At 42.2% G+C, this 26,987-nt stretch overlaps 2 protein-coding genes and 1 long non-coding RNA gene across 3 annotated transcripts in view; 2 read left to right on the top strand and 1 right to left on the bottom strand.

Moving 5' to 3' along the window:
* Positions 1–685: 685 nt before the first annotated feature.
* On the bottom strand, positions 686–10,783 carry ndufa10 (NADH:ubiquinone oxidoreductase subunit A10). The gene is given in 9 exon segments (XM_060039336.1): positions 686–2,343; positions 2,738–2,823; positions 3,134–3,191; positions 5,516–5,595; positions 8,228–8,349; positions 8,759–8,845; positions 9,563–9,778; positions 10,146–10,314; positions 10,599–10,783. Coding segments are annotated over 9 exon segments (1,152 nt in total). The 5' UTR covers positions 10,674–10,783; the 3' UTR covers positions 686–2,084.
* Positions 10,784–15,676: 4,893 nt separating this feature from the next.
* Positions 15,677–26,987, top strand: part of ahr2 (aryl hydrocarbon receptor 2) — a 43,980-nt gene continuing 32,669 nt past the window's right edge. Inside the window, exons 1-2 of the mRNA XM_060039335.1 lie at positions 15,677–16,142; positions 23,623–23,813. Coding sequence (XP_059895318.1) covers positions 16,084–16,142; positions 23,623–23,813 — 250 coding nt within the window. The 5' untranslated portion in view covers positions 15,677–16,083. The remainder of the gene's footprint in view (positions 16,143–23,622; positions 23,814–26,987) is intronic.
* LOC132448222 (uncharacterized) lies at positions 16,945–19,080 on the top strand. The gene is made up of 2 exons (XR_009523334.1): positions 16,945–17,893; positions 17,945–19,080. It is a non-coding gene; the product is annotated as an uncharacterized LOC132448222 (long non-coding RNA).

Here is a 26,987-nt window from a genome sequence, read left to right on the forward strand (position 1 = left end):
GTCAAGTGAATGGAACGAGGCGGTTGCCTGCCCACGATTAAATGAGCCGTATCGAGGAAAGCAGGGTTAAAACAGCGTCCTCGGTGGCACCGATGCATTTGAATGGCAGCGTCGGTGCCACACAGCAGCACCACTTTCTTTCGGGGCTTTGGACCTGTACCGGATACCAAAGTGAGTGCACTTATCTATTACTCTCAAGTTATGCTCCTGCACGCGCAGGGGACAATAACCTAATTAAAACATGTTTCCCTTTTCGTAGAATAGGCTCCGTTATCCTGTCCTTTGGCTCTACAAGGAGAGGCCCTGCACAATATCTATTCATCCTCTGTAGTCGACTAAAATCAGACCTTGGATGACAACAGAGGAAGCCACGGCGACTGTGAAAGGAAAAAGAAGCACGGCAGGGTTTAGATTTGGCTACCACCAACAAGGAGTGGGGCATTTGTCATGGGGGTGACAAGGATGTTGTTTTGACAGGCCGGGCAGGCACAAAACATTCACCCGGTGTGCGAGTAAACGTGTGACGTGAATGAATGAATACATTTACAGTAGTGGAAGGCATCGCTCTCATGGCCTCACTAGTCACCGCCATCGGCCCTCATGCAACAGAGGCCCAGAGCCGATGGCGCTCTCTGATTGACACTCTTTGAATCCAAAACAACACTTACGCAGGATGTTATACATATTTCTTTAAGAGTGCTTATCTGATGGGAAAAAAAAGATCAGGGCTCTGTTCCCTGAAGCCTTTGCAGAAGAAGTATCCGGTAAGGAGGATGCATGTCGATCCTTGGGGTCTTTCCCGCGGCCATGACAAGGCTCGCCGACTAATCGTCAGGCCGAGCGCACATCCAGTCGCAGTCCATCACATGGCATGCCGGTGGCAAACGGCGCTGTATGAGTTAGGGCTAATGTGCAGGCACATCAGTGACAGAGTGACAGACAGCCGGGCCACCCTCTGTCACATGCATTTTGTCAGCACATTAGTCTTGCCGTTTGGGAACGTGGCGCATTGAATGGGAAGCAACTAAAATAACAACCAGAAAAAAAGGAGGCAATAACCGCGGCCTACTCTCGCTGAGACATGACCTTCATTCCTGGTTTCACGATGTGGCTTGGCCATATGCCCAAATACCAACCGCCCACGTTGGCTTTTTGTCTTAGATGCTGAAACGCTTCCAAAGAAATGTAATGACCTCACAACCATTTCAGTCATCACATTAATTCCGACACGAAACATGGGGTTTCTTTTCAAATCACTTCACTGATTCACCTTTCATGTACAAATGTATATTCTGTGATATTTGTATTACCTGACAGGCCAAGGGAATAATATTCACACCCGAGTAAAGGTGCGTTAAAATGTCATAGTGACTTCAGTCTTTGTTGGTGCAGCCGGCAAGCGATGAAAATGACAGTCGACTGGGAGGCGGGGTGGGGGGAATTACAGCTGCATTCATAATGCTTTTAATACAACAACCCAAGGCTTGTCAGTGGTCACTGAAAAGTGATTGGATTCAATCTCGGTATCAAAAGCGAATGAGCTGCTTCCTCTGCGCCTGGTATTGTACCCGACAGCACGGTGCCTACCAATACAAAAACGGTACCCAGAGAACTTCCAAATCCAAAATGTCCTCTGACGTCATGTGTCCCCCCAAAGCAACCGTTACGCAATCTCACCGCCGTTTCTGTGCAGAAAAGGTCAGGTCAGAGTCCCCTGCATCACAGTTACACAGCCCCATGTTTGTTGCAATGGGTGCAGTGGTGTTTGGGGGGGGGGGGGTGGGGCGCAAACAACTAAGTTTCACTGAATAAACAGAAAAGGTCACACTCAAATGTTTTCCTGCAAGACTGATGATGCCCAGGAACCTGGCGGTATATTCCTTCGCGTGGCATTTGCCGTCTCGTGAGCACGGAAACCGATTTCGCCGTTTGAAGGTAGCAGGAAAATGACTTTCGTCCCTGTGGAAGGCAGTATGCCCTCGTATCACCGACAACCGAGCTCACAGGGGGGGGGGGGGGGAGAAAGGAAGATAAAGGAACAAACTAATTTATTTATCGGAGAAGAAAAAGCAATAGAAAAGGGCTTAGGACTTTGGAGATACCATCTCTGTAGGGGCAGGCGTGTAACTCGCAATCTGCGATACGATCCGCTTAGAATACCCGTCGGCAAGTCCCGGTGGACTAGGTGCCATCTGTCCGTCCCCGTCCCCCGTCCCCCAATGCACCATACATACCGATTTAAACTTGTAGTAGCTTTCGTCGTACTCGTGGGCGCCAATGGTGATTTCCGGCAGGAACTTGGGGATGAAGGTGAGGTTGGCCACCTTGTGTTTGTCTTCCACACTGGAAGGCGAAGACATCCCTCCATCAGCACAGTTTCATGCACAGTATACTAGAACACTTCCTATTTCTGCATTCATCAACGCTTTCTCTCTCTCTCTCCAGTCACTTGATAACCTGGTGCCCATGAATATGCAATGGGTTTTAACAAGCCAATATGTTGAGGGTTTTATCTCCTTTCATTAACCGGCCACCTCCATTCTCTTGTGTGGTGCCCGTCGGTCAGAACCCGACCAAATTGTTCCCATAAATACTTCATAGTAACGATAGATCCTGTAACCTTATCGCAGTGAACATAGACAGAGCAGGGCAGACTGGACTTGTACCAAAGTGCTCAGCACAAAACTTTTTGGCTGCATTGCTTTCCAGTGTGTGTGGTGAGGATTGGAGGTCTTACAGCATTCTCATGTGGTGGTAGCTGATGTCATCCTGATCCAACCATGGTCCCTTCTCAAACTTCAAATACTCTTCGTCTTCTGCAACCTGCCAGAAAGGTAACAACAGAAATACCAAAAGTGAATATATGTATATCCACTTATACATACAAATACCACAAGGATGCTTGCACACATTAAGTATGAAGGAAATGATGACTGCAGTATGTTACAGAGAAACCGTGAATGTTACTGGCCCTATAGGTGCAACATTTCAATGAAATGTAATACTATGGCTCGCATAATGGTTGTATTTTTTTATATATATATATTTTTTACAAATAATTTGCAGACAATTCCTCTGGACACTGAGGGTATGGGGAAAATAGTTATGGATTCCACATCATTATTTTTGTCACTTACCCTTTCAATATTTGGGCTTGAACTGTATCATAGGCAAGCACTTCTGAGGTTTCGCTGCAATAAACCTGGAAATAGATAAACATTCAGCATAAGGTTCATCCTGAATATTAATTTGGAACTATATGACCAGAATTGCACTATGCACTTCCTATTTCGGTCCTGCAGTCAATACAGAAAAGGGCCACACTTTAAACACCTCATTCGTTACAAGTGGAACTGTACTCTTGTAAAACTAAATTGCAGAGTTATTTTCCGATGGCTCTTCACACAAACACCCTTTGTTTCAGTGACACTTGCTGTCGTCATAGACAGGAGCCACGGGCATGCATCTCCTTCTGGCTCCTTGCCCCTGCACACACTCTCTCTCTCTCTCTCTCTCTCTCTCTCTCTCTCTCTCTCTCTCTCTCTCTCTCTCTCTCTCTCTCTCTCCTTGGCCCGCATCTCTCTCTCTCCTTGCCCTGCACTCTCTCTCTCTCTCTCTCTCTCTCTCTCTCCTTGGCCTGCACACTCTCTCTCTCTCTCTCTCTCTCTCTCTCCTTGGCCCTGCACTCTCTCTCTCTCCCTCTCTCTCTTTGCCCTGCCACTCTCTCTCTCTCTCTCTCTCTCTCTCACTCTCTCCTTGGCCCTGCTCTCTCTCTCTCTCTCTCCTTGGCCCTTCTCTCTCTCCTCTCTCTCTCTCTCTCTCTCTCTCTCTCTCTCCTGGCCCTGCACTCTCTCTCTCTCCTTGGCCCTGCACTCTCTCTCTCTCTCTCTCTCTCTCTCTCCTCTCTCTCTCTCTCTTTGGCCCTGCACTCTCTCTCTCTCTCTCTCTCTCTCTCTCTCTTTGGCCCTGCACTCTCTCTCTCTCTCTCTCTCTCTCTCTCTCTTTGGCCCTGCACTCTCTCTCTCTCTCTCTCTCTCTCTCTCTCTTGGCCTGCACTCTCTCTCTCTCTCTCTCCTTGGCCCTGCACTCTCTCTCTCTCTCTCTCTCTCTCTCTCTCTCTTTGGCCCTGCACACTCTCTCTCTCTCTCTCTCTCTCTCCTTGGCCCTGCACACTCTCTCTCTCTCTCTCTCTCTCTCTCCTTGGCCCTGCACACTCTCTCTCTCTCTCTCTCTCTCTCTCTCTCTCTCTCTCTCTCTCTCTCTCTCTCTCTCTCTCTCTGGCCCTGCACACTCTCTCTCTCTCTCTCTCTCTCTCTCTCACCTCTCTCCTTGGCCCTGCACACTCTCTCTCTCTCTCTCTCTCCTTGGCCCTACTCTCTCTCTCTCTCCTTGGCCCTACTCTCTCTCTCTCTCTCTCTCTCTCTCTCACTCTCTCCTTGGCCCTGCACTCTCTCTCTCTCTCTCTCTCTCACTCTCTCCTTGGCCCTGCACTCTCTCTCTCTCTCTCTCTCTCTCACCTCTCTCCTTGGCCCTGCACACACTCTCTCTCTCTCTCTCCTTGGCCCTACTCTCTCTCTCTCTCCTTGGCCCTACTCTCTCTCTCTCTCTCTCTCACTCTCTCTCCTTGGCCCTGCACACTCTCTCTCTCTCTCTCTCTCCTTGGCCCTACTCTCTCTCTCTCTCTCCTGGTCTCTCTCTCTCTGTCTCTCTCTCTCTCTCTCTCTCTCTCTCTCTCTCTCTCTCTCTCTCTCTCTCTCTCTCTCTCTCTCTCTCTCTCTCTCTCTCTCTCTCTCTCTCTCTCTCTCTCTCTCTCTCTCTCTCCCCCCCACTCCCTCTCTGATTGACATAATTTGCGCTCATTCTCGGCAGTGCGTAAACGAGCGGCGAGACGATGACCCCTGTATCAACACTGCATTCCGTACACAGACACTCCTCAGCCCGGGGGTTTCGATCACAATAAAAACACGTGGATGAGGTGAGGGCAAAGTGTGTGGAGGCAGAAGGGGCCATATTTTCCAGTGGCAAAACATTTCGATCAAAGCCCATCTCACTGGAGGTCATTTGTTTCCAGTTGGAGCACTGAGGAGGATATGAAGGGGGGGGGGGAAACACGTGAGCTAACACGTAGAGATTGTTTCACCAGAGAAGCTGCTGGCCCCACCGGGGCTCAAGCCTGGCAGTGCTGAAGTACTCACTTCAAAACCAGGCAGAGCTTTGTGCCAAGCGACAAGTCTTTGTGTGCCCGAGTTTGAAGTATCCTCTGAAGGACTGTGTGCACTGTTGAATTGAATAAGGATACATTGAGAGTGCCCGCTGCTTTTGGGAGCACTGTTTTTTAAGAGAAAAACGCTAGTGCCAAACTATATTTATTTTTCATTGCTGTGAAAAGAAACCTCTTCGTATTCGCTCTTTTGGCTTTTGTTTATGTTGAATTCATCCATTTATTTATCTGAATAATAAATAAATAAATAAATAAAAGATAGTGCACTTGCATCTCTTTCATTCATCCACTCACCCAATCTTTGGCAGGAAGTTCTTCTTGTACGAATCTTCAATTGCCTTGAGATACGCCAGGGGCACGTTCTGCAGATGAGACTGAAGATACAAAAAGAGACAAAGCATTAGATTGTAATCACTTAACCGATCAAAACATAAACATCCAATAAAATAAATCAATATTTATAACGTATTATCCAGGTGTTTGCCCTAAAACTAAACTGCTGGTTGTGTTTGCAAAAAACATGTTGGGACAAATGGTTGTGACATTCCACATTTAGACACATGAGAAAGAAGTGAAAATATAAATCACTAAATCAAGAGCAGGTCTCTGCAATGCAAACATTTGGCTTGCTTACACAAATAATAATTCCCTTGAGCAACTTTTAATTGTCCTTAAAGTGCACATGTGCAGCAGGAAGTACTAATGTAGAATTAAATAGAACACGTTACCGGCTTTCACAAGGAGATATCTTTCAACATCCCCCATCACGTATTCCAAGTAGTCTTGTTGATTAACCAGTTTTGTCCCATTTACTGTGTTCATCTACCAAGATTTGCGACATAACTGCTTGTGATTGCGTGCAAAAGAATAACAAGATAATGGTCTGAAACCTGACAGTTCACGTCGAGCAGTGAGGTGAAGCCCTACGTCGCTATTGCATTGGTAGTGGCTACAAAAGCTTCTGCAATACCTATTGTAATGATTTGCGGATCTGCTAAAAATGGGTTTGAGAATGAGGACGGGCACTGGTACAGAGTCATGCTTTAATTGTGATAACATATATTGTTAATTATCACATAAATAGAAATGGCAGCAGCCAAATATAGCTGTTCTTTATGTAAGAGTGAAATAAACGTATGAATCCGTGTAATTTTAATCTGCGTCTATGTCTTCCTTACTTGTGTCGACTGTGCCCCTAAAATGTTAACTTAGGATCATCGCAGTGCTCGCAGGGGGGAAAAAGTAAACATGGAGGCCTGAATAACAGTGAGATTTTCCTGCAGTATCAAATAAAAACTGAAGATTAGGTGGATAGTAGATAGGATTGTTTTTCACGCGTTTGTTACAGCGGCAGCAAATTCATTAACCGAGTATGCATTTAGGTGATGTAGCTGCGTTGATAAAAATGTCTTATTGGCTCTCCGAGATCCATTCTACTGACAAATTAGCCAATTCAAATCACATTAAACATCATTGGAAGGTGAACAACACAGTCTCAGGCTAAATTGCTATTCAACAAGCCTGCCAAGACAATGGATGAGTACACAACTTTCAACAGTCCACCGTTTCAGAAGAGCAGAGTTCTGTTTATATGTAGGTTAGAGGATTTTTAAATTAAATAACATGGATTTCATGAAGAAAGATATAACAATGAAAAGGCAGATTAAAAGTGTGTTAGTGATTAAAAAAAAACATAAAAAGCCTCATTTTGGTCATTTTGTGCTTTTCTTATTACATGATACATTCCCACTATGCACTTTTCCGTTCTAATTCACTATTCTGTCTGTTGTAGCGTGCTGCGGGTGCTGGACTGGATGCCTGGACTCTCCTCATGGATAACCGGCCAGAACCCATCACCATTTTAATATGATGTGCATGTATTTACCTGTATGTCAATTGTGGCACCCATTGCACTCCTGACCATCCCTGGAAGAAGGGATCCCCTACACTGCGTTCTTCTCAAGATTTCTTCCTTGCTGATTCAAGGGAGTTTTTTCTTGCCCGTGTGGGGGCATGGGTAAAGGGGGGTGTCACAAATATTTGGCCTGAGACTGTAATGGTGATTAAGGCTATACAATAAAATTGAATTGAATTTTAAAAAGAGTCTGCAATGATAAAATAATCACATTTTCTTGCGGTTCTTAAAATGTTTCTGCAACTTTCTTTTGTGACATGTTGTGAAGAATGAGGTGACAAAAAGAGCCAATTTAAACTTCAGTCCCTAAATTCCAGACTCCTGTTGGGACATACAAAGCGGAAGTCCGACAAAGAGCGAAAGGAATGATTTGATTCCAATGTTATTGGGAGCGGACTTTCAAATATATATGGTGTAGAGCAAATTCAATTCACTTTGAATGTAACTTGTATTGATTTTAGTAACAAAAGGGATCATCATATATATACAATAAGGCATCTGAATAAATCCAGACATTTGAATGGTGCATTTTACTTGTAAACACTTCATTATGTGTGTCGTGGCATCTGCCTCACACAATGCCGACACACCACTGACCAGTCTGATGCCATTTAATTTTCTATGCACCATGTCCGATAGCTCACCTTGTATTCTAATCTCTGTATTATAAATAGTTTTCAAATTGCAAGACTTAGCAAATATTAACCTCATCATGTATGAAAACATTCGATTTTTCGTTTTGAAAACAGGGGAGGGTGAAGAACAATTTACATACTTTGACTATCCAATATGAAACAAACTATTACCACTTTACTCCTTTGATGGAGAGGCGGGTTTGAGCAGCATTTTAAATAAGATTTCATTATTAAAATATAAGATTAAGCAATCAGTCTTATAATACACCATACCTTTAGATGATAATTTCAATTTGCGAACAGTGTCGTACCGGAGGGTTATTCAGATACTCAGGGCCTGGCCCAATAGACTCTGTATTGTACAAGCCTAAAAATGTACCAACTCAGATATGGGAACATCACAATTTAAAATAAAGTCATGGGTGGGTTCATGGCAGGCTGCAGGGTATTTTATACCTGGCTACTTTGTTTCAGCTTCTTCTGCACTTCCTCGGCTGCCTGGTCCACATAGATCACAATATGGGGCGGCAGGAACTCGCAAATGCTAATGCCTTTGATCTCGTTGTAGTGGTCCACACCTGCAATCCAGATTGATATGGTGAGAAGATTCTATTAAAGGTTTTTGCCCAAAAAATTTAAAACCAACATAATTGGTCAGCAACAGGGAGTAAGCTTCTGCACGGTTGGGCTGCAGAGAATAGCCAATTTATAATACAAATGGATATTTCTAAAATAGGTTACTTTGGCTTAGCATGGACATATTCTGCCCAACCAAAATAGGAAGTAGAGTTATCATAGCACCAAAACATACAACTACTCTTTTGTAGATGTAAAACCTTTGCTAAATGGTTTAATTGGAGTAACACTACAAAATCAATACTACAAAAGTAATGCCAGTAGCTGGTTTTGGCAATACATTGGGGGGGAGGATTGAGATTAATACATATGAGGATTTTATTGAACAGAGGTTTTCATATAATTACTCACATTGTTTCCTGATGTAGCCTTGTTTGTACATAGCCTCCATGAACACCATGTCACTGAAAGGGGAGCGCTCCAGAATCACACCTTGACCTAGAGTACACATCACATTGGGTTAAAATTGTAATATACATAAAACATTTTTTATTATTATCATCATCATTATTATAACCCCCTCTTGTTCCGACTTATTTTGTGATGCTTTTATTAAGCATTGGACCAATTTCTATGATTGTTCCAACCCACCTTTTTAGTAGCTTTAATAAAATACTTTTAATTTACAAATTAAACATCTCAAAAAAACATTTTCCAAGTAGTTGTATCACATACCTTTTTACATGTACAGAGAAACAAACAAATATAAAGTTGCTGTAGTAAGATTCAATAGTTGTAAAAACAGATAAGAAATGGTAGAAATTAGCAAGCTTTTGAAACTTAAAGTTGTCATGATACGATGTCCCACCCCCCTTGCCAGAATGCAAGAGTTCTGTCCAAACTAACTGTTCAACTGGCTGTTCAACTATGTGATGCATGCATGAACGTGGCCCAGCTGGCATGGTGTTCAAACACAGCACCTGTGATTGACAGGCAAGATGGATTGTTGTGTGTGATACCCTAATTGGTCAAAACTTTTGTTGCAGCTGTACAAAATAATTGAATGTATTTACAAAGCATTCAATCCATTAATATCTGACCAATGGTTATACCATTTTTCACAAATCACATTCAAATAGTAGATCTTAAATCTTACATACAGCACCTGTCAGCTTTAATTTCAGACATTTCGTATAAAAGTGAATCAGTGGGTACCAGTGGTGAGCAGGTGCTCAATGGCGTCGGAGTACTGCAGCAGCCTCATGGTGTACATCCACAGCTGTAGCCTGTAGGAGTTTCCATCCCCACACTTGGGGTCTGTGTAGAACTTCTCCAGGTTACACATCCCATTGTATGCTTCGGGCAATGGCTCTTTCTCCCCAGTCATCTTGTCCATGTAGAAAGTGTCTGCCTCTGGCATGTAAAGCATACCTATTGAAAGAAAGATACCATACATGGAGAAGACTCGATGAATCAAATACATTTACATCTCCAAACAATCAAAAGCAACAAATTAAAAAAAAGCTAAACTGTTGTGAAACAAATACAAATTAAGGTGCTGCTATTAATGTATTGCTTGTTTACCAATTCATGCTCCTTAGTAATGCAAGAGGATTACAGTGCTAAAGTATAGTATACTAGCGTTTTTGTTATTACCCAGTAGGACCAGATCAATTTGTTATCTAGATGATTATAAGCTATACATGACGTGTGTTGATATATTTCTGATATTATTAATGTACAGCTTAAGGACAATATGTTACTAAGTGTTACTATGCCATGGTAGTCCATTGATTACCTAGTTTATCAGCCAGTTTTTGCGCGAGTGCCCCTTTCCCAGAGGCCAAATTTCCATCCACGGAGATGATTTTGCTGAACTCTTTAAACCTTGGAGTTGTCCTCTCGCCCAGTACATAGGTCCACCAGCCATAACGAAGGTTTCGTACTGCACTCGTGTGGATACCGGCCTTAAGAATAAACATAAAAACATTAGTGTACAGTAAACACACAACAAATGACATTAACAACAAAAATAATATAGCGCTTTCCTCCCATATGTATGCATGTTTCATTTATAGAGCTGTCAGACTAAATGTAAAGGTGTCCGTCTAGTGAAGTTTGACTTTAGAGCCAGCAACCTCTGCGGCTGCTGCACCGGTGTGATGCTAAGGGACGTTAGCCTGTCCTTGTACATTTGACATTCTTTGCATGCTCAAAATGAATCAACAAATTCGCAATATTCTCTCCCTACCGTCTGTGCCGTTATCCCAGCATTGAAGAACGCTGATCCGGACGGAATTGCCAGCCGGATAACCCTAAGGGCCATGTTTACTATTCTTCTAAAACTGACAGCCCGACCGAAGAGATGTCCCCTAAAAGGCGCAGGCTCAAGACGTCAGAGGTGGCCTTTACGCACCCGTCCTCTACATTAGACGTCACACATTTGTCCGAGATGACTGCCTGGCTTTTAACATCTTTTAAGAGCCAGGCAATATTTTACCGCAAATTTTACGTATTTTTGTTTTCCACATATGTTGGAGTGATAAGTCTTGATATTATTTTAGTCGTTTCCCTGAAACTTGGATAATAATACATAAATACAAATTAAATACACAAATACTAGAATGTAAATGCAGCGCTTTGGCTCAGTATTATCGTAGTAATTATGAATATCACTTTTCTCCCACAAATCAACAATAATTTATCTAAATGCTTTCTCAATAAGATCTTTATTTAGTAGTTGGACTGAACTATTGCTTATTGTCATGTAACCAGTAGATGGCGACAATGATCATAGAGTTAATTCGCATATTTCCTTTCGTTGTCCACAGCCTGAAAGTTACAATAAAAGTGCATTGTTGATGTATCTTCATACATGGGTCAGAGGAAAGACAGTCCTGCCCTGTATGGGAATGGATAATATAAGATATGCTTATTTGAAATATATGGTAAATATTAAAAATAACTGACACTTGCTAACCAGAACAGCTGTTTTTATAGGGTTTTATTCTGCCAACCTGCCACATAATGTCTGGACTGACCGGCTGTTTCCTCTGTAGCCTAGGAAACCATGTATGTAAACACAGTAAAGCGTCAGTTGCACCACATCATATTTCATATAGGCCAGTGTATGCAACTTTCTGCCAGCCCAGTGGTGTAACTTCTTGTAATGACACTTTGGCATGGGCTATATTTGGCATATTATTGGCTGTGTTGTTAAGGAGAAATGCGTGTTAGCAGATTTATATTCCTGCAACCACTGCATCCACTCATTAATTAATTCTCTCCCTGAATGTGCCTAGTCTAAACAGAGGAACAGTATAATATTCCCAAGCACAATTTGTTTCATTTTTAATAAAAATGGACCAACATAAATGAATACGCACACACAAAAACAATAATTCACAAACGCATAAAAACTGTCCTAGTTGAAAGAACTATTATTACACTGCCTGACCCAACACATAAACACAGCCACACACACAAAGAAGGATCCCAAGAAATGTGTGAATAATGTACAGAGCAGTAAAACAACAATACTCAACATTCATGTGTCTCAAGGCTGAATTACCCTTGTGAGGCCATCTGAGGGATTTGGCAATCCTCTGTCCCTGCCAAACTCCCCTTGGTTTTATGGCAGGTTTTATTTCAATTTCTGCAGCACAGAGTGCCAATGAGGAGGCAATTTGCCTGCATTGTTTTTAATCAAAACAGCTGGAAATCCATGGCAACATTATTTTTTTGTATTGCTCACTCCACACACCTTTGAAAGAAAATTCTGCAGACTGGATTTTATGACGTTTAGAATTATTATGGTCATTATGCGATTTGCGTTTCATGTCGATCCTACAGCAAAGATGCAAGAAGAATGGTTGATGAGCCCATCAAATTGGCATTCAATGGTAGCTGTGAAAGATAATTGTCTTGTCTGTTATTTATTATTAACTATTTGGACCTTTTTTAATCCGAATCACTGACTTGCGCTATGAGGCTAGTTAGTTAGTTAGTTAAATTATTTGTGTGTTTGTTTACCTCTGCTAATTGTTAGCCTGGTGGTACGAGGGTTTGTTTTCTTTTGTTGATTTGTTTGTGGTTGTGATGCCACAGTCAAGCCAGCCACAGGTGGTGCTGAACACTTCTGATTACTGTCCGTTGAAAGAGGAAGGGCCTTGTCTACAGACAAGAGCACAGGAAAACATCAGACATGGGGCAGCAATTACAAGCATTTGTCTGCTGGCCACCGATGTGGTTTCTGTATCCCGGCAGAACGCACACAGAGCCAATCCCTGCAGCTTGCTAATAATACCAGTTTAACTCTCCCACTGCGCCAGCGCAAATGAACAGATATCCTGACACTCCCAGGACCATTTATACGCCCCCATGTTAATTGTAATAGGCCCGCGGTGGAGTGTATATTGGGGGTTCAGCTAAATCCATGTGTGTTAAACAGTGAATGCCCGTCTAGCGTTCACACGCTATGGCCTTCCCAGAGGACAGCAGCCTTCAACACTGGGCCTGTTTTTAAAAGGACACCGAGTTGAGTTTGACAGACTGGTGAAACATCACCTGAGACAGACAGATGCTGATAATCTACTCTTGCATCCACAGTCGCATCCACATTATAAAAAAATACTAAACAAGAAAAAATATTGCTCAAGTAAATCAGTTCTTTCCACAAAGCTACAATTGTATTATTTGGGGTTAGATATAAGTGCTACTTAGCTGTTAATTAACCAGTGGTGGGCTTTGAAAAAGAGATCTACACAAAGTTTGCAAACAATGCTTGCAAATGTAGCACACTTACACACAAAAAAGGTTGAATGCTGGGCAAACTGAGGAGCAGGGCCATATCGCTAGCAGAACAATAAAAAGTTGTGAGGTACGGCCTGTCAGCTCAACTGAAAACGCAGCCGCCAGACCAAATAAACGCTGGGCTTGATCTGGAAATCAAGAATTGAGCCATAGTGTTGATGGCTCTGCACCGGTGGCTGTCACACAAGAATGCACTGTGGCCATGCAAACAAACAGGAGTAATGAATTAAACCCATGGGAACAGCTGCATGGAGCTCACCAAGCGACCACACGTCAAATTCTGCGGCCGATGGAGCCCCGACTGCCCTGTTCTGACCCCCCCCCCCCCTCCACCGCCACCAACACCACCCACCAACACCACCCACTTCCTCCACCCCTTCAAACCTCCTGAACTGTCTGGATGATTCTTTGGCAGCTCTGTTGTCCTGCTCCATATGGAGGGGCTGTATATGGGGCCTAGTATGGCTTGGATATATATAGAAGAAGAAAAAGAAAACACATGCCTTCAGGGACAAAATAAAGGGTGGAGATAGGCAACTTCCTGGCATGATGAGTTGTGCTAAAAGGGAAGTGTTGAAAGACCTCTGCAGCTCTGCACAAGATGCACAAACTGTGACATGTCTGCTTGCATGAAGAACACACACATACACAAAAGACACACAGACTGTGTGCATAAAAATACATGCTCTCTCTCTCTCTCTCCCTCTCTCTCTCTCTCTCTCTCCGTCTCTCTCTCTCTCTCTCTCTCTCTCTCTCTCTCTCTCTCTCTCTCTCTCTCTCTCTCTCTCTCTCTCTCTCTCTCTCTCTCTCTCTCTCTCTCTCTCTCTCTCACTCTTTCTCCCTCTCACACTCTTTCTCTCTCTCATTCACACCTACCTCTCTCATCCTAACCTCCTAGTTTTAACTGACAACCGGAAGGTTGCTAGTTTGATTCCCAACTCCTCTATATATATGTGTGTGTAATACTTGCATGGTTGACTCTGTCACACAGTATATATGTTTATGAATAGATGCGTGTCTGCCAAATGCCCTCAATGTGAAGCAAATGCCCATGCATTCAGATGGAGGGAGGAAATACAATGATAATGGCATCTTTATTTCTCAATGTGATTTCTATTTTGTATTATTATTGAAGTGGTTTGTGTGAAGGCCTTCAGGCATTGGGTAGGGTGCAGCTTTCTAGAATGGGAGAATGTTGAGCAACTATCCAAACATTCTAAAAGTAAAAGCCACGAACAAAAGAAAAGTTCACTCTTGCATATTGACACAAAAACCTTGCATTGCAACTTTGCATCGATAACATAGAACTCACTCTTTGGTAAACAAAAATTGAAATAGCCTACATGTATAAAAAAGAAAAAAGAAAAAAAAGATACCTGCAAGATTGGTGCCTTGCGCAATTGCTGATGTACAGAGAAGTATCAGACAAGTAAACATCATTAGAATTTCTGGCATACTTCAACCCTGAATGGGGACATAGACAATTGTTATAAGGAAGTGCAGTGTGTTCAAGACAAAGATTGATGTTTACACAGATCAGAGGTCAGGAGACTGAATGGTCTCCATGGCAACTGTGCGCAACACCTCTTTTGCTGTCAGGTAGGTGTGTTGCAATAAGGTGAGAAAATAAAGATCAGCATTACATTACCAAAAAGATTCAAATACTTTCACAGTTAAGGGATTGGTGTCTCTAAATTACTTATATGTATGCCTGTATATCGAAGGATTATTATGAGGTATTTTCGAAAAGTCTTTTAAGCGGCTATAGTGACTGAGCTGCACATGGCAACCGCAAGAGGCGCCAACAATCAGTCGAGATTGAATATGACATTGAAACACCAAATCTGACGATATGCACCAAAGATAAATAAGAAGTTAATTTGAATAATAATACCAATTTGAAACAAAAGGTCTTTGAGTTTTAATGTATAAAAAATGTTGTTCTATTTAAAATATTTACTCTCTTTGAAGTTTACATTTTTCTTATATAGTTTGGATTAAGGTCCATATTTGTATTATTTAGAATGGTTAATGTGGCATATGCATGATGCTTTATGTGTGTGTGTGTGTGTGTGTGTGTGTGTGTGTGTGTGTGTGTGTGTGTGTGTGTGTGTGTGTGTGTGTGTGTTTGCGTGCGTGCGCGTGCGCGCGTGTGTAAGGGACGTAAGGATGCCAAAAAAAGACATGATATTGGTATTTATGTAGTTTTATTAAAGCATAAGGGCTTCACAAATTACAATATACAGACTTTAATTATTGCAAGCAGCATTCATTAATGCTTATATATAGTTTATATATAACCTAAGCATTAGGTTATATCTAAACTACATATTGTATTAAAAAAGTAAAGTTAGAACACGTTAATATTAAAATAACAATAACAAAGTGTGTCCCTGTCGTATAATACAGCTCTGAACACAACCGCTCAGTCCACCTTAACAAACGCTCTGACTGTACATATGATTTCCTGAAAACGCCCCATGCCAAAAAACGATAGGCCAACTTTACCTGCTCCGCCGCGAAGCCAGTTCCGAAAAGCGATCACTTTACATCCAAACCAAAAAGTGACTCTGAATAACGAGGCAGTGTTGTTTATACCGGGGCTGGACACAGGCTGATTACAAAAGGGAGAAAACTTTGCGCAAGATACCCATCGGTAATCACGCTGTGCAGCTCTATTGAAGGAAAAACTCTCCAAAACTTCCTTCCATCCCACGAGTTTCACCCGCACATTGATCAAGGTCAATTGTGACTGCTGGGGAACTGTCAATGCCTTACGGATTGTGTACTGGCATAATTAACTTTGCCTTTCGAGGGATCTTTAAATTATGGCTGTGTAGGCTACTGTGATCACATGGATTAAGCCCCTCTATTACAGACTGGATTTTACTTTCTTGTCATTGAACAATAAGCCGAGTGAAACCATGTTGGGTAACGCTGGGACTTACGCTATGAAGAAGCGGAAGAAGCCCGTTCAAAAACCGTAAGTTTTGCTTAAATTCTTCATCGATTTGACCAACATGGTGTTGGACAAAAACTTTGGAGTCGATATGATGAGTTGCAGTTTGTGTAGTTTAATGTGTTTACGGTTGTTGCTCGGTTCCATAATCGCAACGTGTTACACAGCTTTGTATGTTATAGTCATTACCATGTTATGAATATCCAACAATAGCCTATATCTAGTTTATAGTGGTAATATTAGTGAATAACACAATGGATCGTGCGAAAACAAGTGCATTGCAATCCTCTATGCTAAGATTATACATATGCTAAATACAATTATGAAAGTATATTATTATTCAGAACGCAGGGCTGTGGGCTGTGATTAGAAAAAAAAGTAAACGCAACAAAACGAAAATAATGTGCTTTCTATGGCCACATGCTTTCAGCCATACTAAGCTTGTACACGTCTTTACAAACTCAAAGTATTTACAAAATTGGTTTGGTAAAAGACCTTTCTCTATTTTCCAGTGCTTGAGTCAAAAGCCTCTTGTCTTTCTCTCGAGGAGTTTCCTGAGCGCCCGAGCAGACCGTTTCTGGCCCCTCGGTTTTTCTCGGGTTACCTTAAGAATTTCTCTTCGTGTATAGTTTTGGTCTGGCATGGAAATAGTACTCTTGCATTAATCACAATCAAGTTGGAGAGTCGGCTGCGCTCTCACGCGATGCTCACAAGAGGGCGGGGGAGGCGGGGGCTCGCTGGCTCCAAGTATGTTATTGTAATCTGATACGGAGCGCTCTGCGCATTATGGGAACACTTCTGCGCCTTTCCTATCCTTTTTTTCCCTCCTTATTAGTAGGCAGCCTCAGCTTTACACGGAGAGATGATACGTATAAGACCCGGGGTTATCGAAAAAACATCTTTTAGACTTTCGAAAAGTCCTCTTTCTAACTATTGACACAGGTTTTATATGTTTGGCCTGGACTTTTTTTTTCGTGGGTCTTCATATTGCAACCCTGTGCACCCGAGTGTAAAAAGGTCAACTACTCCGTGGTCCATTTTAAACCGTCAACCTTGCACGACCGTAAAAAGTAATATATAGATATATAGATATATATGTCCAGCTATCGTGCAGTCAAATGCTACACTCCCAATATAAAACCAAAAATAAAAAAAGGTGGCCTGTGCGCAGACTTTCTTTTTTATGAAGATTTGGGACTGTAGAGCCAGGGCTGATGTTTCCTGGATCGCCATCTGGGCTTGGCTGCACAAAGGCACCATTGAGACCAAACGTTAAAGGCTGTGGTCACTACATAGAGGGCATTCCAAGGGAGTTCTCTATCGTCCAAATTTGGTTTTGCCCTATGCCCTCTAAGCCAATACGTGTCTTTCCATATTCTATCCCCTGCGCTTTTTAGTAGCTTTCGAAATCCAATATTAATAAATGAAACTGTTAATGAAGTATGTAGTAACACTTCTGTTATTGCTTGAGTCATATTTGATCCGAAACACAGCAGCGTTGTAAAGTTGTTGGGGCGATTTGGAGAAAGCTGTTGAATATCAGTTTCAGATCTTTATGCTGCTATGGTTACTCACTGAATAGTCTCGGTGAATATATGGTGTAATTATTACAGAGGGCTCATTAAATGACCTGCAGGGAGGGAACTTGCGGCAAGGTGTGTGTGTGTGTGTGTGTTAATATCATGTATTTTTATTAAAAATATATATACATAATTAGAGTATGTGTTATGTGTTAGACTATGGAAAGTAATAGGATGATACTGACCCAATATTCTGTCAGAAGTCTTTCATTTAAATTTCTTATAACAGTACTAATTCTATTTTAGTACACATAATGAGTTCAGATTAGCCTTATATGCCTAAATAATGTTAACCATATTATTGGCCAGTAATTTAAAAGGATTATTGTCTATAGTTAGAAGACACAGGCGCACACACACACACACACACACACACACACACACACACACACACACACACACACACACACACACACACACACACACACACACACACACACACACACACACACACACACAGACTTGCTGATACAGGCAAGGCAAAAAGCCAAAACAAACTCAGTGTAAAATAACATAGTGGCCCATTGTTCTTCGAGTTGTCTCATCTACATGGAGGCCTAACAATCAACATCAATTGCATGTCTTTTACCTCCTGTATTTTAAATTTGGTTATAGAACCTGAACAATGTGTACATCTGCAAAAAATGACACACAAAACACACAAATGTGGAAAAATTTGAATCATAAAACCGTAACACTTTGCTGGCCGTACGGTTGCCCATTGCGTCTCTGTTCAATGTGTCATTGTCCTTTCAAACCTGAAAGTACAGAGAAGGGCACTTTAATCTGAGTTCTGGTCTCGGCAGAACTCAGATTCGATTTTATAAACGAAGATTTTGTGCGTCCAATCGAGAGGAAGTAGTAGGCAAACCCCAGTCGATGGCCCTCAACCCGCGTATGGATAAAGGCTGTGGGTCATGAGCCTGTTTCTTGTATTCTTTCAAACCTACAATGAGACCCTGTAAAACTGTGTAGTTTCTGTGTTTGAAGCCCCGCCCACTTCAGAGTAGACAAAAGCATGCCAGTGCCATTACAGCAGACAGAGTACTGCAATATGAGCCCTTCTTGAAGTCTGAGGCTGGGGTCTCTGAGTTCGGCCCTCTTATCACCTTGCACTTTAATAGGCCAACCTCAGCGAGAGAGAGAAGAAAAATAAGAAGAAAAGGAGAGAGGATGTGAAAAAGCGAAAAATATAGATGGATGACCCGAACCCATTCACCCCCCACACCCACTCACTCACAACCCCCCCCCCCCCCCCCCCACACACACACACACACACACACACACACACACACACACACACACACACACACACACACACACACACACACACACACACACACACACACACACACACACACACACACACACAAACAAACACACCGCCTCTCCTCTCCCACTTCTCTCTCTCTTTTTTAATTTATTCTCCACAAAAAAAATGTCAATGTTTTCTGCTCTGCTGTGTGATCCACTGCGAGGCAAGGTGGAAAAAATGGTTCTGAATACTGGCTTTTGTTTCTGCAAGGCATTTCTTAAAAGTGAGGTCAGTCCTGTTCCATTTCTGGGAAGGTACTGCTTGGGTCGGAGGCCCGGCAATTGAGTTATGGCTGCCTTCCCCCTCAGACTATTCAATGGGGACGAAAACGGGGTGGGGGGGAATTGCCTTTCATCAGCCACACTTTTTGTTATGAGTCAAAGTTAACAGAGTTTGCCTTCTTCAAGCGAAAATACTTCGGTTTTCAAGAAGCACATAGGCCCTGCTCCTAAAGTTAATGTTTGACTAAGAGAACTTAAGCCCTCTGTCTCTTGCCTTAAGACTGATTGCCTCATCTCAATGACGAAAAGCTATGCCTATTTACAAAATCCAGTCAAATTTGTGCAGGCCTGTACTGGCTTTAGCGTGGCATTCTAACACAAGTATTGCACTGAGAGGAGTCTATATCAGTTAGGTAAAAATTTGCTTGAATTGGTGTATTGTTCCTGAATAATATGGGCATTTGTTTATTATATGACTTCAGAAATGGCATATCTACCCTAGCAAGCTAATCAAGTATAGATTAAAGGGCCTTAGACTTTAGACTTTAGTATCTTCAGACAGAATCTCTGGCAGCACCCTGATTGGTTACTTCTATCCTCCCCATTGGCCAAAGCACATTGATCCGGCCGTCAGCAAGGGTTGCCGTAGTTTGGCCCTGTCGGTCAGACATTTGGTTTGTCTTGGCTTCTTCTACAGCAGGTGTACAGTTTGCATCCTGTGCGTTAGGATGGACGTTAACTCTTTCAACTCTTCCCCGGTTCCGCGTCTTGGCATGGCTTGATGTTCAACATGTGTGGCTGATTTGGGACTAATGACATGTGTCTCCTTCAGGGACCGTATATTAAAAAATGTTGGCCATCCGTGTGGGTGGTCTCTCAACTTAGTTCCATTGAAATTCTGTTGCTTCATTGATGGGAAATGCAAAGCTGGAGTTCCCCCGGCCAGAGTCAACTGGCCCGATGACTATTCAGACTTCCACTTACACAGTGCAAAAATAGCTCATTAAGATTTAGGTCTATGTGGTCTTCAGAAAACTTCTCATGTAACTTTTACATTGACCTCCCACATAGATATTGTTGATCAAGTTGGTAACGTAATAGAGGTAACATTCTGTGTTTGTGTTAGTCTAGCGATATGCCGTGGAACGGGGATTTTTCTGATCGATGAGTCCCTGGTATACGTGTTGAAACTCCAGTAAAAGGTAACCCGTGACCTACACTCTCTGGTTACAGAACGGTGTTGCTTATTTGCTAACAGCTGCTCCACAATAACGGACCGTCGACGCTGTTCGTCCCTTAAATAAAGTGAGCAATGCATGAGTGTTTTGGCCTGGGGTTAATTTTATTTCTTCTCCTTCCGCTTTCTTGTCTGACTTGTATATCGTAGCTGGATGACCATGGCGAATTACTCACCCAGCCTGCAGTGTTATATCAGTCACTTTAGGAGACAGCCGTCTATGCAGCCTACAAAGCTGAACTGTATTTTAAATTTTATGGTGTCTAGTGTGTGTGTGTTTGTGTGATCGTGTGTGTGTGTGTGTGTGTGTGTGTGTGTGTGTGTGTGTGTGTGTGTGTGTGTGTGTGTGTGTGTGTGTGTGTGTGTGTGTGTGTATTTTTGGTTGTGTGTGTGTCATAATACAAAGATGCTCGACAGCAGATAATCTCGCTCTGGAAAGGCTGGTTCGTCGACCTGAACTCATTGGTTGCTTAAGTCGTTTTTTTTTACTGTTTAAAAAGGTCATCCTGTTTTGCATTCACCAAGGATTTATGGAGAGTTGATTGTGTCACTCCACATGCCCTGTGCATCTCGTTTCAACACAAGATACTGAAAAAATATAAAATATAAAATACAAAAAATGCAAAAGAAAAAATAATTGTTTAGCTCCAGTGACCTCATTTGCATGTTGCTGTGTAGACTCTTGCATGGGCTATTTCAGTTGTTGAACTCAACTACATTGCATTTGTCAATATGTCTAATTTGGTAATCGATATCCTATTCTTTGTCAGAGAGCACCATCATTATATGGTTGAATTGCTTTGTGTACTTCTGCAGCACCCAATTCCACTGACGTGTGCACATCAGTGAATTCATTCAACTGGGAAGCACTGCATGGCCAATGAAGATGTGTTTGAATTACATCTGTTCATGCTATTTTCCTCAGTTTTTTCTGCAGCAAAATCGTCGTTGAGTTATTTGGTAAAACTAATCCTGATTATTATTGGTTGGCCATAGCGCCCAGCTCATATATTTAAGAGGTGGGTAAACAATGCAGGAAAGGCACACCACAAAATACCGCTTAGAAAAAACGTATTTACCAAATAATTGTTAGTTTTTTGTAAAATGTAGTTTATCCAACCAGTAGTAGTACAAAATATGAAATTACAAATTGCATTTAGATGGAATTATGAACATTACGCAAGAATGTCTATGGCCATGACTCTCTAACAAATTACCAAAGCTCAAAGATTATAAATCACATCGCTTAGCTATTTAAATCTGAGCAAGAGTAGAAGAAGCTGAACTTTTTGATATGTCTGTATATAGTATAAAAAATAGGAACAGCAGCTGTTTACAAATTGCGAGCAGTTTGTGGCGTCAGCTCCGTTTGTCCTCTCTTTTTGTCCTCTTTCTGTCTCCTCTCTCTGTTTGTCCCCTCTGGTCCTCCTCTTTCTGCTCCTCCGTTTGTCCTCCCTCTGATCCTCTTCTCTCTGTCTCGACTGTCCCTGTCTCACCTGTCCCTGTCTCTCCTCTCCCTGTCTCTCCTCTCTGTACCTCCTGTCCCTGTCCCTCCTCTCCCTGTCTCTCCTCTCCCTGTCTCACCTCTCCCTGTCTCTCCTCTCCCTGTCTCTCCTCTCCCTGTCTCTCCTCTCTGTACCTCCTGTCCCTGTCCCTCCTCTCCCTGTCTCTCCTCTCCCTGTCTCTCCTCTCCCTGTCTCTCCTCTCTGTACCTCCTGTCCCGGTCTCACCTCTCCCTGTCTCTCCTCTCTGTACGTCCCTGTCTCTCCTCTCTGTACCTCCTTTCCCTGTCTCTCCTCTCCCTGTCTCTCCTATCCCTGTCTTTGTTCTCTGTGCTTCCTGCATCACTGTCTGCCTCACCGCTGTCTGCAAATCAACGTTTGAAATTAGGAAAAGAGGCATTTTAAAGTTTGTGTTTTACTCTACTTGTTGTTGTTTTTTGTGCTCACTTTGCAGTCAAGATCTGTTGCTATCCTCAGCAGGAGGAGGCTTGCTTTTCTTTCGATTTTAGAAATCGGCGTACATCCTTTTTATTCCAGTCAACCTTTGACAGTTAGCTGGCCAGCAAGAGCAAGCCCATTTCTAAACCTTAGTTGCGAACCCGGCAGCCGCAAGAGACGATGTGATTGGTCACAGATACCATGTCACAGATACCGTAAACACAGATAATGCAGTGCTATTTGGAACAAACTATGGCTTGCGCTGGTAAAACAATAAATCGTTAGTTTAACACATTTAAAAGTTAGGTATATCAGAGGTGCGTTCACGCTTCTAGAGGTGCTTAAACGCTATTTCAGAAATGTATGTGCTAAATAAGAGCCGTTTAAGTGCGTTTACGTATATCTTTGCCGATATGAGGCGTTATGGGAACTTTAAATTGATAAATTAGTAACCTCTTTATAAATCGTTTAGCGTGGTGGTCGTGATGCTGTGCTCAGTTAAAGTGCTTTAACTGAGTTAAAGTCGAAGTGCTTTAACTGAGCACATCCACAAACATCCCGACGCTAGCAGTTTAACATCATGTACCAAAGAATTGCTGGAGGTTGAGCAGCAAATCCCAAGGAGCTGCTGTCCTCCAGGATACCACAATATTTTTATATTGAATTAACGGCCGCTATATCTCTATTTTGAATATCGGCCAATGTATGTATATATTGGTAATATTTGATCGGTATCGGCATCGGCCCCTACAATTTAGTTGGCTGCGGTGCAGGGATTTATTTAATACCGACCAAAGGGTAAGGATTCCCTGGCATCTATATCACTACAGTGTGTCTCTACAGTGTGTGGTGCATTTCATAAACAACACTCATTATCACACAACAACGGTACTAAAAAAGTATCACAAAGTTGCCGTTGGCGATATCACACTATAACACATAATATATTATGTATAACACATTAGATTTAAAAAAAAAAAAATTTGGGTTGAGAGTTCTAGGAAAGAGTTTGGTCTGAGAAAAAGTGGAATCACTGCATCCCTTCCGATATTTGTTGCGCACCAATAATATAATATATAAATACAAAATACATCTGCCCTACTGTTAGGTGTGCTGCTGCCTGTCAACAACGCCAACATTCTCAGACATGCCGATGGAATATCCATTATTATCATACACTCATCATGTTTGACCCTTTTACTCCCCTGCAGCAAGAAGCTCCCTGGAGTGGATGGGGTCATCAAGTCGAACCCTTCCAAGCGCCACAGGGATCGGCTGAACGGGGAGCTGGATCGCCTGACCGATCTGCTGCCCTTCTCCGAGGACATCCGTACGCGCCTGGACAAACTGTCCGTGCTCCGACTTAGCGTGGGCTACCTGAGAGTCAAGGGCTTCTTCAAAGGTAAGAAGGCCCCCATGTGTACGAACACACACACAGATAGACATGCGTGTAAACACTAGTGTTGCCATTATAACAATACTAAAAAGGTATCAAAATACCCTCATGCAAAAAGCGATACGATACGCAACATTTTTTGTATCAATAATTATTATTTTTTTTAGTGGAGAAAAAAGACGGGACAAGTGAAATATGGAGTTATTGTAAATAAAGGATCATAAGTGTCCATGAAACGCGGCTATCGACACTCAAATTCGATTTCTAATCGGAATAGATCTATTCCTATCATGCAATCCGAATGTACTGTATATATGGCTTTTACAAAAGTGGTAAGTGTACTTCTGTATTTCTCTCACGCACAACCGTTATTTTGGTCTGGACTTATGTGATATATGTAAGGGATAATGTTGTACAGAACGCCGGTCATTATCGGGAAAATAAGCCCAGACAGGGCGAAACGGGTCTTGCTTCGCCCTGAAGGATAATGATCTGCGATGTTTTATGCATCATTCCGCTTATGACACGGCTTCTTGCCAAAACAAAATAATATCTTCACACGTCTTTTACAATTACCATTCGTAGTGTTGATCAGCACAGAAATAGTCTGCCGAAGACGTTGACGTCACTTAGCAACCGGACACGCTTGGGTCGATAAGTTACCGGACTACTTGCAGAGTGCTAAGAAAGATGTGAATCTGGCAAAAAATCCACTTCCCTTGACAGCGGTCTAGTTCGGTGTGCATAAAAGTACAGACGGACCAATTGAGAACTACTGCAGCTGCTGATGCCATCTCTCTAAGTTAAAGAGTAGCCGCAAGAGTAGCCGCACCCACCCCAAACCAATCTGAATAAATGTATACATGTCGATTAAAGCGGACTACACCACCTCTTATATTCCGCAAAGAGCTAGAGAGCTAACGTTATGCATTGTACATATTTAGAATTGGAAATTCGTCCAAGCCTTTATATCACAGATAATCTAGGGTCTATATAGCATATAACCGCGTTGTCTGATTACAGTTTGACAGTTTAATTTGCTCAACAAGCAGGAAAGGACCAAGTTGCTGAAAGTTAAACCATAGTGAGACCGAGCTGGACCATTATTCATCTCTTTTCCAGATATTTTAGATTTTTCACCGTGGTATCGGTTCAGTATATCGAGTATCGAGGTTTTTTCGGGCAGGTATCGTATCGAAGTCATAATTTTGGTATCGTGCAACACTAATACACACATTCGCACCATAACCTTACCTGGTTTTGAGAAATATTTTTTAATGGCATGAACTGTAAGAGACTGATAAGCTTAACCATGGATTGAATACCAGTATTGACGATGGCATTTCGTTTGATATTAATGATAAGATGTAAGCTAAATGGCACGTTGCTGTACTTAACTGTGGGCATGTTGTACATGTTGAAAACATCTATTAACAAGAGCGGTTGTGTTATTTCCTTCAACAGTGCTGTTATTTAACAATTTTACAGCACTTTTATTCTTCATGGCTGGCCAGACAGACAGCCAACACATTAATAAATCAAGAACACATCTGTTACTCTCCAAAAAAAACGGCACAGCCCTGCCCTATGTCACATCCTGGTTCATACGGTGCAAACCACAGATAGTCTGCTCAGTGTTGCACTGAAGCAGCTATTCATCGGATTCGCCTACGAAGAGAATGTCTATGTCCTCTGACCTATTTGCTTTAGCACATGCTATCTTCAAATCTTGACCTGTTGGTTTCCTGGAAACCAGTCGACAGGCTGCCATGGTTCAGTGCGAGAGTCATCTAATACTTCAAATCCAAATATGTTTGGCTTATGGACAGATTGAGACATTTAATCAAAGAAACATTGCACTTGACAAATTGAATGCCACGCTCTGGGAAAATCGTAGAGACTAAGAGGATTTAGGAATGCAAAGCATGTTGGAATCTTGTTATAGGAAAGACTGCTTCCTGAAGAAGCTCACTAGTTTGCCACACCTATTCTGTGACAGTTAAGAAAGAAAGAGAAAGAAAGAATGTTCTTACTGACCTAGCTAACTCTCCTATCTTGTGCTTTACACCTGAAGTACAAGATAGAACGAAACATGCGTTTGAAAGTGCATTTACAGACTAGTCAAATGCTATGCATCCTTTGTAGACAATAAGTGAATCTGAGTAACTAACTGACCTCCAAGCGAAATGTTATTTATCCTTGGCTGGGAACACAGTTACACCTCAGTGGGAAAGCTACCAAGCTGCTAATGTGTTGATACACTCGTATTCATGAATGTAAATCAAAAGCACGCACCCCCAGAGCATTATGATGGAGGGCATAGTGGAAACACACTATTAGTTTTTGTTGTTGATGATTCACGCCTGCGTATATTGATGGTCACTGTTGTGCTACGTTTGTCTATTGGGTAAGTGTTATCGGGGGTGCTTTATACAGACACACTTTTAAGCTTTCAGCAAACGTGACCGTTTTTATTGGCGAGATATTTCTGAACTTGTTTCACAATTTATTTTCAGAAAAGTATCAGGCTTGTAGCCTTGATTGGCATATGGGATGTTATGATGAACAGAACAGAAGATATCAGGAGGACAGTAGAGTTTTCTGTGAAGAGAGCCGGGGAGCGCTTTACTCGTCGTGAGTGAAGGTGTTGGGCAGGGCCGTATTTGTTTCGAATACAGCTGAAGTTTTAAGGTTCTAGAAGTGGCTTTGGCAAACAACACCTTGAATCAGTAATATATTTATGACACCAAATAGTACTTCATACCACCCATCACGAATGAGAAAAAATTGGACAAATACGTAGACTCGTCCAAATTGTGATTGCAATTGCATATGCTGACACAACCCAGAAAGCAAGACCAAGGCAACGATGAATACTACAATAACTATGTATGTGTTTGTTTTTATGCAAAGGATCAAAAAGAAAACAATTATCTCCGAACACTTTCTGAGTCACATATTACTCATGCAAATCCATGAAAGTTACTCACCACCTGCTATTCCCTAAATATCAACAGCCAGGTATTCTTAGTGAGAAGTTGGCAGACGAGTTGCTGAGTAAGCACCCAAACTCATTTGTCTTCAATGCCTTCCTCTTCTTTGATGTCCCGTCAGCTGTTGTTTTTTCTACTACGTTGTCGTTTTCAGAGAACGATTTGTAGCCTTAGCAGCAAGTGGCTA

The sequence above is a fragment of the Gadus macrocephalus genome, chromosome 20, assembly GCF_031168955.1.
Source record: "Gadus macrocephalus chromosome 20, ASM3116895v1".
Classification (NCBI taxonomy): domain Eukaryota; kingdom Metazoa; phylum Chordata; class Actinopteri; order Gadiformes; family Gadidae; genus Gadus; species Gadus macrocephalus.